This window comes from Dromiciops gliroides, chromosome 4 (genome assembly GCF_019393635.1).
Source record: "Dromiciops gliroides isolate mDroGli1 chromosome 4, mDroGli1.pri, whole genome shotgun sequence".
Taxonomy (NCBI): Eukaryota; Metazoa; Chordata; class Mammalia; order Microbiotheria; family Microbiotheriidae; genus Dromiciops; species Dromiciops gliroides.
Window position 1 is genome coordinate 223,087,864 of NC_057864.1, and position 13,961 is coordinate 223,101,824.

Below are 13,961 nucleotides of genomic sequence, written 5' to 3' on the forward strand. Positions count from 1 at the left end.
TAGTGGTGCTTCACTCATTGTCTGTGAATGTGTTACACAAAACTGACATGGTCTAACTCTGTTTTCCCACACTTCCCTCATAACTAATTAATAAACTGTGTCTCCCATCTGAACCCCATTTCATCCTTCATGAGCATCAAAAGTCACAAGCAAAACTAGACTACATAATCCCCTTGACAGTTGTGAACATCTATGGGATGTGTGATGACTCGGGTCCATAATCAGTCTTTTTTTTTTTTTATGAGGCAATTGGGGTTAAGTGACTTACCCAGGGTCACACAGCTAGTAAGTGTCAAGTGTCTGAGGCCAGATTTTAACTCAGGTCCTCTTAAATCAAGAGTAGATGCTTTATCTACTGCCCACCTAGCTGCCCCCCTCATAATCAATCTTAATGGGACAGCTGGATGGAGGAACTAGTCTGTTGTGAGACTGTTGTTTCCTAGAGAAAACAAGAGAAGAATCTGGAAGTAAATGGGATAATTTCACCATCACACCATATTTTATAGGTGTACCTTACATTTTATATATATACACACACATATACATATGTATATGTATATGTGTGTGTATGTGTATATACATACATTCATACATTCATACTGGTGAACACCCTCATGTGTGTGTGCACACCTGCACCCATGGGGAAGATGGTCCTTTTGTGTTGTTAGCTTTTAATTTTAATCCATATAAAATGACAGCTGCATCTTACTAAAAAATGACTACACAGAATATTGCCACTACAGTGACAGTGTACTATGGGAAAAATACATTGCAATAGAGGCAAATCTTAGTTCTTATGGTTTTAATATAAATAAATGATGAAGGGGATAATTCAGAGTTGCTCCCTCTTTCTGTACGTTAGAAAAAGGAGTGGCTGGATTAAAGAAGTCATAGGATCATATGATTTAGCATCATAGACGTTTTAGAGATCATTTAGTCTAATTCCCCCATTTTACATGACAACAACATTGCCTAAGAGGCTAGCTGAGCCCAAATGACCTACATTACTATAATCAATCTATTGTAGACTGAGGTTTGGAAAATAAGGTAATCTTATGGCCAGGTAACAGGAAAACCCTAATTAGGCTTTAAGTAGAAATCTAGTCTTTGGGGCCAGTGATAAGCTGCAAGCTTATATAGGAGCACAGAGTGCCTTGGTTGCTTTCAGAAAGATGATTTTATTTGCACTTTCAAAGACTCCTTTCTTCCAATCACTCAAGCTCTTATCACCATAATTCCCAGTCTCTCCTTGGCTGGTTTGGAGACTTGTGTACTTTGAACAATTCCTCCCCATTTTCAGTCTGCCCTCAACACCATCACCTTCTGTGACTTGGTAGGGAAAGAGAATACTAGACTCAAGACCCTTAATCATTGTCCAAGTTGAGCTGCTGCAGACTCACATGTATTTCCATTACTACCATCTTGGTCAGCATGAACTTCATAGTTTTAAAACACCACTACGAATATCTCCTTGTTTATGTCTTTTTGTCTGGAATGTTTTTCCTTTCCCCTCCCTTCTCTGTGTATAATGAAGGTGACTTTAATTCTGTTGCTTCCTCAATTCCTTCACAGCTTGGGGATGCTTGAGGATATAGAGGCTAATAAGTTTGGCTTTTGTCTTTTCATCTTCAACGGAATGATGTTTTTGTTGGGAGTATAGAAATCATTACTGCTATTGGTCAATCATTAAATATTTGTTATGGTTCCACCATATACCAGGCACTGGGGTAGGCACTGGGAATACAGATATCAAAAATGAAAATCCTTACTCAAAGAGCTTACATTCCAATCAGGAAATGAGTTTTCTGTCATTTTCAGTCATGTCTGACTCTTCATGACCCCTTTTGGGGTTTTCTTGGCAAAGATACTGGAGTGGTGTGCTATTTTTCTTCTCCAGCTTATTTTACAGATGAGAAAAATGAGGCAAATGTGGTAAAGTGACTTGCCCAGGGCCACACAGCTAATAAGTATCTGAGATCAGATTTGAACTTACAAAGTCTTTTTGACTCCAGGACCAGCACTCTATTCACTGCATGACCTAGTTGCCCCTATATAAGTCAAACAGAGTGAAAATAAGGAGGATAAATACAAAGCAGTTAAATCAAAGGATGTGGGGACAGAAGGAACTATCAGGGGTGGGTGGGATCAGGAAAATTTTATTGTAGAAAATGAAAGGATCACTGAGGTGAGAGCAACAGCTGTTGGCAGTCATTCTGTGCCTGTACTGCAGGTTGTATTTCCATCGCAAGGTTCAGGAGCAGAAGCAGTGTATTTTGAAAGAGAAGAGGCAGGAGTTGAGGACAGCCCTTGATGAGAATCCACTGCTCCCTACTGAGCTCTTTGGGGAGTCCTTGACCCTTGAGGGGGTAGCAGGATGATGAGTGCCTCTGGGCAGGTGTAGAAAAGTAGAATTTTGATCACTCTATTCCATGACCCCAGCTCTCAGCTTAAGATGCTTGCCATTGAGTCAAAGCTGCTATTTCCTGATGATTCTGCTAATGAGCCAAGGACAGAATGAAACAGGTGCTCTGCTTTATGTCTGCAAACCCAAGAGAACCATAGATCTGTTGCTGATGTATGAGTGACACCAGTTGGCTTTATTGTGAACCTCCTGGTCCCACTGCATATTTCATGCTGGATAACATGGCAGTAATGTGTTGTGATAACTCTAACCTGGGCACAGCCTCAGAGGCCCTGCCCCATCTTATCCTCCATGGTCTTTCTTCCTACCTAGCGTGGCAAATCTCAAATATCCTCCAATTCCTTTTCCCTATAAGTATGATAAAGCAGCCATGTCATCACCTTTGCCAACCAGGATGACTACATTTCTTTTTGGCATCACGTGCATCAGAAGCTAGATTATTATACGGTAGAGCTATTTGATATGGGGCACAGGTTTGAGATGAAGTTGCACATGATTCACTTGGGCATGCCGGAAGTCACAGCAGACATGGGATGGTGTTGGCACCCATATACCTGCACAGCCCAAAAGAGGACTTTCCTCAGTATCTACCCTGTCTTCCTTGCCTACTTCAAGGAAAGAAATGCAGAGCTATCCCATAAATAGGCACTGAATCATGTCAAGGACTCAGGGAACTAACCCTGTCTGGGGAGTGGCCAGCTCTAGTATTGACACTCAAGCTCACTCATCTCTGCCCCCTCCCCCAAAAGAAAGAAAGAGAGAGAGGGAGGGAGGGAGGGAAAGAAAGAGAAAGGAAGGAAGGAAGGAAAGAAAAGAAAGAAAAGAAAATGGTGCTTGAGCTAAATTGGGTCTGGAAGGAAGAAAGGGATTCACTGGAGCTGAGGCTAAGAAGGAATGCATTCCAAGAGTGTAGGAAAACCAATGCAAAGGCACAAAAGTGGGAGATGGAGTGTTGTGTGTGAGGCTGGATTGCAGAGTGCATTAGATGAGCAAGATACAGCAAGACTGGAAAGATAGATTGGGGCTACTTTGTTTTGTGAAAGGCTTTAAAAGTGAAACAGAGAAGTTTGTATTTTAGCCTAGAGTCAACAGAGAGTCACTGCTGTTGATTGAGTAGGACAGTGACATGATCGTTCTGTGCTTAAGGAAAATCACTTTGGCAGCAGTGTAGAGCATTGATTGGATTTGGAAGAGAGTTGAGACAGAGTGTCTATTTAGGATATCGCAGTAATCTATGTAAGAGATGATGAGGGCATAAACTCAGGAAGTAGCTATGTGAGCAAAAAAATATATATATTTTTAGAAAGTCTTTCAAACAAATTTGTTTTTCAGTCATATTTGTTTAGTAACTATTTAAATTAATTTCAATGTATATACAATCATTAATGGTTTTCAATCACTGACTTTTTATCATAATTTACAGTTAGCACATTCATTCTCACTTTTCCCTTTTTTAAAGTTTCTGGTCTTTTAAAAAATTTTAAAACTTTCAAAAATGTTATTACTTATTTTAATATTCATTAAAAAATCTGAGGTCTGAATTCTTCTCACCCCTTCCCCATTTATTAATAAGGAAAAATATGCAATATCAATTACAAATGTGAAATTATGCAAAACATTTCCATATTAGCTATGCTGCAAAAAAAAAGCAAGAAAGAAAAACTCTGAAAAAATATGTTTCAGAATGCATTCAGACTCTAGTTCTCTCTCTGGAGGTGGATAAAACATTTTTCATCATGGGTCATCATTATGTCTTGGATCATTATATTAATCAAAGTAGCTAAGTCATTCACAGTTGATTCAGTATTGTTGTTACTGTTTACAGTGTTCTCTTGGTTCTTTTCACTTCTTTTTGAATGAGTTCATAAAAGTCTTCACATATTTTTCTGAAATCATCCTGGTTATCATTTCTTATACTACACTACTATTCCATCATATTCACAAAACACACCATTCCCCAATTGATGGGCATCTCCACAATTTTCCAATTCTTTGCCACCAGAAAAAGAGCTGTTATAAATATTTTTATATAGAGAGATTCTTAGAGCTATTGTAAAGGTTGAAACAGCAAGATTTAGCTACTGATTGGATAAGTGAAGTGAGAAAGAATGAGGAGTTAAGGATAGTGCCAAAATTAGGAGCTTAATAGACTGGAGAATAGTTCCTTAGACAAAAATAGTGAAGTTTGAAAGAGGGGAGTGAAGGTTTGGGGTAAAAGATAATAAGTTTGGGGCAGCTAGGTGGTGCAGTGGATAAAGCACCGGCCCTGGAGTCTGGAGGACCTGAGTTCAAATCCGGCCTCAGACACTTAACAACTTACTGGGCAACTGATCCTGGGCAAGTCACTTAACCCCAATTGCCTCACCAAAAAAAAAAAAAAAAAAAAGATAATGAGTTCATTTGAGGATGTATTGAATTTGAGATGTCTCCATGATATCTAGTTTGGAATGTCCAATTAGCAAAGTAGTTGGTGGTGTGGGACCAAAGCTCAGGGCAGAGATGAGAGTTACATATGTAAATATGTGAATCATCTGCATGAAAATGATAAACCCACAGGAACTGATGAAGTTACTGAGAGAGAGAAGAGTAGTGGGTATAGGAGAGAACCTTAGCAGTTGAGAAGGAACCTAAGTGGAGACTGGAAAAATTCAAAAGGGGGAGAGAAGAGGGGTCTGATGATTAAGGTTGGAATTGACTGGAGAAAACAGGAGATAGGATCAAACACATTTAAGTGAGATAGAGAATCAACTAAGAAAGAAAGAAAAAAGGATTGCCCTGCTTCAGTGATGGTCCAGTTGTAATTGCATAATATGAATTTATAATATAACCAGTTAGCATAGTTCTATTACCCCTCCAGTTCTGTTCAACGGTACTTGGTTTTTTGTTTTTTAATGAGGCAGTTGGGGTTAAGTGACTTGCCCAGGGTCACACAGCTAGTAAGTGTTAAGTGTCTCGTTTTTTTTGTTTGTTTTGTTTTTTTGTTTTTTTTAGTGAGGCAATTGGGGTTAAGTGACTTGCCCAGGGTCACACCGCTAGTAAGTGTTAAGTGACTGAGGCTGGATTTGAACTCAGGTACTCCTGACTCCAGGGCCGGTGCTCTATCCACTGAGCCACCTAGCTGCCCCAAGTGGTAAGTGTCTGAGGCCGGATTTGAACTCAGGTACTCCTGAATCCAGGGCCAGTGCTCTATCCACTGTGCCACCTAGCTGCCCCCGGTACTTGAATAGAAAATGAAGCAAATGATGAGGATAATCTGGGGATGAGGTAGCAAAGGATGAGTGATGATAGGGCACAGGATTTGAGTAGAGGAAAAAGTATACATTTGACAATTGAAGGGATAAGAGAGGACCCACCCCTTTACAGAGGAGGGAAGTCCACCGGTATTACACATCGCATATGTGTTTGGACTTTTTCAATGTATTGATTAGGAAGTTATGGTCTGATAAAAGAATGTCATCATTTTAATTAGAGAAGCAAAATTCTTGTGAATAATCCTTTGTGTGAAGTTCCTAGTTTCTAGACCCTAGGAGAAAAATGTGACAACATAATATATAAATTTGTGTGCATTGCTGCAAACTCCCTTAAAACTGCTGCTCAGTGAAACGGTTTTGTAGCCACTGTTCTCGTCCTTGGTCATGTCCTTGATGTCCCTACTTATCAGTTTTTTAGTTCTTTCCCTTATCCATCTCAAGGGCTTCCCTATATGACACAGCCCATAGTTTCAGACTGATAAATGTATGTCTCGAGATGCCATATGTTTTAAGCATTCTAGGAACTTCAGTGATAGTTGTTTAAAACTTTCTTTCATTCCCAGAAATCTCAGTTTATAATCCTTTTCGGGTATAGCATCTGCCATCCTCTCTTTTCTTTTCTTTTCTTTTTTTCTGGTGAGGCACTTGGGGTTAAGTGACTTTCCCAGGGTCACACAGTAAGTGTCAAGTGTCTAAGGATGAATTTGAACTCAGGTCCTCCTGACTCCAGGGCCGGTGCTCTCTCCACTGCGCCACCTAGCTGCCCCTCTCTGCTCTTTTCAATCTGGTTTCTGACCTCATCACCTGACTAAAACTGTTCCCTCCAAAATTACAATTAACCTCTTAATTGACCAATCTAATGGTATTTTTTTAGTCTTCATTTTTCCTGTTCTATCTGCTGCATTTGACACTGTTGACAATCTTCTTCACCTGTATACTCTATTCTCTTCTGCATTTGGTGACAAAGCAGTTAGAGTGGTGGGCCTGGAATCAAGAAGAGCTGAGTTTCAAATCAACTCTCACATACTTACTAATTGAGTGACCTTGGGCAAACCGCATAACCTCTATTTGCCTCAGTTTCCTTAACTGTAAAATGAAGATAATAGCACCTACCTCACAGAATTGTTGTGAGGATCAAATGAAATATATTTATAAAAGCAAGCACTTGGCACAGTGCCTGGAATATAGCAGGTAATATATACATTTTTATTCCTTTGCCCTTCTCTTTCCTTCCTTTTCATGAAACTACTCTCTCCTAGCTTTTGTTGTAACTGTCCAGCCATTCCTTCTCATTTCATTCTGACAGTTCATCGTCCATCATCAAGAACACATTCTGTAACTGTGGGTGTTCCCCAAGGTTCTGCCCTAGGCCTTTTACTCTTCCCTGTCTACTCTCTCTCTGTCTCTCTCTCTCAGTGACTTCATCAGCTCTCTTGTATTTAATTATCATCTCTCTACCACACCTCCCAGATCTGAATATCCAACCCTAGTCTCTCTCTGGACCTTTAATCCTATACCACCAATTAATTGCCTCTTGGAGTTCTCAAACTGGATGTCATGATGACATCTCAAACTTGGCATGTCTGAGTCTGAACTCATCTTTTCCTCTAAAACCTTCCAAACTTCCCTATTTTTGTCTAAGACATTACCATTCTTCTAGCCTCCTAGTGTTTCTTAACCTTGAAGTTATCCTGGATATATCACTTTATCCCATTCCAACTTATCCAATCAATTTCCAAATCTTACCACTTTTACTCCCATATCTCTCACCTCTGACTTCTCTTTTCATACTCACAACACTTTAAGTTCATGCCCTCATCACCTCTCTATTAGATTATTGCTCTTTTCTCCATTTGGAGGAACAGATAAATGAATTACCGGTTGAATTATATATCCAAGATAAAGGCTTGGAGTTTTACTTCAGGTCTTAGAGATTTTATCACCCACTTTCCTCATCATCTTAAGCACACCCTTCTTCAAAGAGTTCATTTAGAATTTAAAGGTCAGAGCACAGTTCAATTCCACTCCTTCCTCCAAAATCCTCTTTTGAAATTAGAAGCTTTTGAGGTATGTGGGGCACATGAGGATACAGCCAGTATTTGGCCTTCTCTGAAGGGTGTGGGTTTTTTTTGTTTTTTTGTTTTGTTTTGTTTTTTTGTTTTTACTCTGGCCAGCTTAGTGGTTTTTAATAAGTGCTCCGTTGACTATTAGGAAGCAATAGCATAGTTATAACTTAGTGATTTTTCGTTCTTGTCTGTACCTAAGGAAAGTACCTTAAAATTTTGGGGACATTTTGAAAAATATCCCTATTGAATAACAAGAAGCCTCATTGTGGGAATTCATATCAGCTCAGATGAATTCCTTTTGGAAATTTTGTAATAGTAGTAGTAGTAGTAATTACAATAGTATTTTAAAGTTGATCTCTTGGTTTTGCCTTTACCTAAAAAGCATCATGGATCAGTTAGATTTTTACCAGATAGAAGACATGGCCCACAGTAGATTACTAGATTTTCATATATCCTCTCTTTGACAATATTCATATCACACTAATTTCCAGATTGTGAAGTTGTTAGGTAAATACTTTTAAAAAATCAGCAAGCCCTTTAAAGAGTATTTTCTAAGCCCAAGAATTCCATCAGTATTGACTTCTAGGGCTTATTCCACTGCCCTTCCACTCCTGTTCTAAGCCTGATACTCTTTGTATAACCTCTCATTAGAAAACCATCCTCCAGGGTGCCAACCATGAAGAAAAAATTGCCTTATTACACAAAGCCTATACCAACTATGACAATTAAAAATATGAGAGACATAGTTTCTGGGTTATTGGATGGTCAATGGCCATTTCTCTCAGACCAAAGACCAAAATGGTGGTGGACTCACAGTTTATATACTCTTCAAAATGATAGGTGATCCATCAAATAGCAATCAAATCTAATTGACTGACATGATTGGAAGTGGGTTATAGTAAAATGAGGTCTTTTCATGGGTGACTTGAGTCACTCAAATCTTTGTCAAAAAGAAGTCAGAGAAAGAATGTGGACCCCACCCAAGCTGGTCTGACCACTATAGCTTCTACCTAGGTGTGGTATGGTGCAAGAAAGTTAGTCTAAATCTTTTTAGAAAGAAGGTGGGGGAGTATTGAACCTTCCCAAGATAGCGATTATTAATAATTATTTCTCAAAAAAAATTATTATTATTTCTCACATTACTTGACCATGTGCATACATGGCCAATGGCAGTGTTGGGTCTTTGGTAGGGTCTTGCTTGTTATACAAACTGGATGATCCCTCATTCACATAGTTTTCTAGGTTTGTCTGTTTTTATGTCTGTTTACATATCTGGAAGTAGCTCTTTCTTGTTTACATATCTGAAAGTAGCTCTTTCACACCAAACTATTTTTAGTGGCTTCAATCTGTGTATTTAACCTTCATTCAGTCCAATAAATCTGTGAGTAGCTGATCTGGATGGCTGTGTGTTTTTCCCTCCAGGTTTATTTTTTCATTGACTTACTTCTTTTAAATACACTAAAATTTGGGCATCTTCTTCCTCTTAGTGTTTTAGTTACCCTTTTGTGGTAGTATAGAGTATTGTGACAACCCTAAAAATATAACTGCCACTTTCTTTCTCAAAATCTTGAAATAATACCTATTTACACAAGGGTCCAGGAATCTAGATCAATATAGTTGCATTCAAAGCACCTTATAGAATCCTTTTATTTATTCTTCATCATTTGCCTGTAAGGATATAGGTGCTGAGTCTTTAATTGTCTCCCTGTTTCCCAGATTGGACAAATTATTTATGCCTTTATTTTTCCCAAATGATAATGAGAGTATTGGAACTTGGGTTCCCTTATTCCTATATGCTGCTCTGATTACAAAACAAGTTGTTTTTGGTTAGAAGACATAGACCTCAGGGATTATGGAAAGATAGATGTGTATAGTAAGGAGTTAATTTAGAGGTCCAATAGGTATAGTACACTACATATCCAAATAAATAAATAGTCTGCTGCCTTAAGTAGTGGGTCTGTGTTGACATAGTGGAAAAGACTAGGCCATACTGGAAAATACTATAGGAAGGTAGTTAGCTACTGAGTCTTTTTTTTTTTTTTTTAGTGAGGCAATTGGGGTTAAGTGACTTGCCCAGGGTCACACAGCTAGTAAGTGTGTGTTAAGTGTCTGAGGCTGGATTTGAACTCAGGTACTCCTGACTCCAGGGCCGGTGCTCTATCCACTGCGCCACCTAGCTGCCCCCTAGCTACTGAGTCTTAATGGCAGTTACTTAACTTTGTACTTGTTTAAGCCAGAACATCAATCAGAATAATTAATAAAACACTGCAGGAAGGTAGTTAACTATTGAGCAAACTTGCTAGTGCCTGAGGCAAGCTGCTCTCTCTCTGAACCTTAGTTTCCTTGTCTGGAAAATGGAAATAAAAATATCGCTTCCTCATGGTTTTGCTCAGAGGAAGGACATTTTGTAAACCTTTCAAGCACTATGTAAAAATCAGTCAGTCAATCAACATGTTATGTACTAAGCACTGGGGATGCAGAAAAGAGGCAAAAGACAGCCCCTGCTTTCAAGGAACTTACAATCTAATGAGGGAGACAACATGCAGACAAATAAATACAAAGTAAGCTATAAACAGAACAAATAGGAAATAATTAACAGAGGGAAGGCATTGTAATTAAGAGGGGTTGGGAAAAGCTTCCAGTAAAAGATGGGACAGGGAAAGCAGGGAAGTCAGTAGGCAGAGTTAAGGAAAGAGAAAATTCTAAACATAGGAGAAATTCAGAGAGAATTCCCAGTGTAGAGAAATGGAGTGTCTTGTTTGTGGTACAGTAACTGTTCTGAAGAGTAAGGTGTAAGAAGACTGGAAAAGTAGGAGGGCACTAGGTTATGAAAAGCTCTGAATTCCAAACGAATAAGGGGAGTGAAATGATCAGACCTGTGGTTTAGGAAAATCACTTTGGTGACTGAATAGATGATGGATTGGAGTGGGGAGAGACTTAAGGCAGGCAGACCCTCCAGTAGGCTATTGCAATAGCCCAGGTGTGAGGTGATCAGGGTGTCCACTAGAATGGTGGCATTGTCAGAGGAGAGAAAGGGCATGCTCAAGATTTGATATGAGGGGTGAGAGACAGTGAGGAGTCCAAGATGACTCTTACGCTTTGCTCCTTAGGGACTAGGAAGATGATGATAACTATGGAGGGAAAGGGGAGGTAAAGGAGGTTGAGGGAGGAAGATAATGAGTTCAATTTTGATCATATTGAGTTTAAGTTGTCTACTGGACATCTAGTTTGAGATGTTTGGAAATGTGAGATTGGAGGTCAGCAGAGAGTTTGGGGCAGAATAGGTAGATTTGAGACTCATTAGCATGGAGATAGTAATTAAATCCATGGGAGAGGATGAGTTATTAAGAATGAGTTGTAAAAAAAAAAAAAAAAGAATGAGTTGTAAGATGTCATTCTATGCTGGCATGCTGTGCTAATGGAAGCTTTTCCAAGCAACATGAATTTCTATTGCCTAAATCAGGCACAGATGGTAATGCTGTGACTCAATATCCTACCCCTAACTGCAAAACCTATAGATAGAAAAATGAGTATCAAATGTTGAACTGTATGACCATTACCTGGTATGAGTGGGTAGGTAAAAATATCCTTTATTGCATAAGCCTTTGTGTCTTGCTGTATTTTGTAGCATAGAACTGTCCAACATTTTTTTTGTTTATTTGTCCCATTTTTTAGTTGTGCCTCTTAAAATAAATGCTCCCTTGCTTACTCTACATTTTCCCAAATGTTTTCCTCATTTATTTGTTCCATTTTTCACCCATGCCTCTTAAAATAATTGCTTCTTTGTTTGCCCTACCCTTTTCTTCAGTGGATGTCAAACCATTTAGTAGATATTATCACCTTACTCATCACCAGATTTCTTGAAAGTGAGAGCTACACTTCATTCATTTAACAAGAATTTATTATGAACCTGCTAGGTACCAGGAATTACATAGAAGGTAGAAATACAAAGAAAAAAGTTCCAAACAATCCTTTACCCTCAAGGAGCTTACATACACACCAAAAAAGGAAAATGCTAAAGTATATGCAAAATAATATCCAGCGGGGATAGCAAAGGGAGAATCAGGTTAGGTGGCACTTGGGTACAGTCACAGGTACAAAATGGGACAAATAGAATAAATGAGGAAAAATTTGGAAAGAGCAAGAACTTGATGGAGTGTGTTCAAGGCTCGTACATCCATTCCAGCACAGAGGCTATCTGTGACAGCCTCTACAGAAGTAGAGAAATGGGAGATTCAATATAGGAAATACTAGGCAGGACCAATTTGGCTGGAATGTCAAATTCATGAAGGAGGACAAGGTGCAGTAAGCCTAAAAAGAGATTATGAAAGGCTTTAAATACCATTACAAGAAGATAAAATATCCTATAGGTAAGAGGCAGCCACTGGAGCTTCTTGAGCAAGAGAGTGAACGTTCTTCCTGCCCCCAGATATAGAGCATTGCAATCTTTAGGAATCCCCAACCTGACTGGGAGGATATGTACTGTCTTGTTTGCATGGACTTACCCTGACCAAATTCTTTTCCTATTGTTCATAGGTTTCTGACTGTCTTTTTGTGTAATCCTGGGTTAGGTGAAGGCACTTGGTCATTATTGCTCTGGTGCAATTAATTGTTAGGTCTTTGCTGGAATACTTGTGTGTAAATTGGGCTCTTCTGTGACTTCACTCAGTAATCCTAAACCAGAAATCTCTTTCTTCTTTCTTCTTGACAGAGTTAAAAAAGAACAGCTGGCTGCCATCTTCAAACTCATGAAGGACAACATGGAGACTTTTGGTGAGATGTCTGATGGAGATGTACAGGAACAGCTCAAGCTTTATGATATGTAGGATCAAAAACAGCAGAGGTCTCCCACGGCTACTGCCTTACGCTACAACAAGACTTTGAAGATAATTGTACTGTGACTGATTTTAGATTAGAAACTCTGGTTTTCAGATTGTTGTAGGTTTAAATACATATATATGCATATATGTGTATATCTTCTTGCATATGCTATTTATATCTCATCTCATAGGGATCCGTAATACTTCCCATAGAGGAGGAAGAACGGGCAGACCCTGTTAGTTGAGTTTCCCTCCCTGCTTCTTCTTGTTGAGGTTTGGACTACGTGACATAATTAGTCCACACACCTTATCTTCTGACTTGAGCTAAGAAATTCCTCATTAGGCCCAAGACAGACATTAACAATACAGGACCAGACTAGATGATGCTAGAGTAGGGCTGACCCAGAGCCCTAAGTAAGCTGTTTGAGAGGATGTATGGGGTGCTGAAGGATATCTTTACTATTGACATCCTTCTAAGGCTCTTATAGGGTTAGGGCCTAAGAATTTTTTTTGAGGGTCTGAAGTCCATTTGTTCCTAGATGGTCTAAAAGTCTATTTCAAAGACTCATCATCCTTTGTGGATCAAAATAAAGGTACTAGAAATGATGTTATAAGAGTCTGTTCTATGTTTTTTCCTAGTCCTTGTTGAATTCAAGTGTTTGTAGAGTGCCTACAACATGCTAGGCACTGTAGTATATACAAAAGAAACCAAAGATGTGACATTTGACTCGGAGAAGCTGCCAATCTCTAGGGAAAGAAATGACCCCAATATAAAACAATAGAGCTAACGTAATATTTAACTGATATCCCTACAGGAATTCCTCTGATGGTTCATTGTTGTATGAAAGTGACCCTTGGTTCTTGAAGGTTCTTCAAGTGTGGGCTGGGTGAGGAATTCATGTGATCTGGGTCCCAGCCCAGCTGGGTTTGGAGAGATTCATCTCTAGTATGGCTAAAGATGAATGAATTCATTAGCCACAGCAATTCTTAAAGGCTCTCTACCAAGGTGTAATAATACTTGCATTTTTATAGTACCTTAAGGTTTGCAAAGCACTTCCAGATTGACAAAAGGAGTATCCACATTGTTGAAATCATAAGATTGTTGAAGGGTGAGTGCATCCAATTTTCTAGTTAGTTGCAGTGAGTGCCATTTACAATTCTGGCTCAGGAGCTGAAAGATGCCTTTATGTAGAAGGGAATCCCTCGGGTCTGAATGCTAAACTGTCAGTCAAGTTGCTGCAATCATTTCCCAACAGCCAGTGATTCAGTCATGTTTGTGCTCATGCTTCAGCATGTTTTATTACGTTTTTGTTTGCCTACTTCATGTGCAGCTGTTCCAAGCCACCTCATCCATAACATGAAGCTACTCTTTAGTGAATTATGACTCATGCACTAAACTAAT

General features: G+C 39.1%; 1 protein-coding gene and 1 pseudogene across 2 annotated transcripts in view; both read left to right on the top strand.

The window, feature by feature from the left end:
* The window catches only part of MXRA7 (matrix remodeling associated 7), a 36,175-nt gene extending 23,010 nt beyond the window's left edge, over positions 1 to 13,165 (top strand). For both annotated transcript variants that reach the window (XM_043964630.1, XM_043964629.1), the window contains one exon: positions 12,451 to 13,165. Coding sequence is in view for 1 of the 2 variants with exons in the window: in XM_043964629.1 (XP_043820564.1) it covers positions 12,451 to 12,565 (115 nt within the window). In the remaining variant the exon portion in view is untranslated. The remainder of the gene's footprint in view (positions 1 to 12,450) is intronic.
* Positions 1,056 to 3,067, top strand: LOC122753440 (annotated as a pseudogene).
* Positions 13,166 to 13,961: the final 796 nt, after the last annotated feature.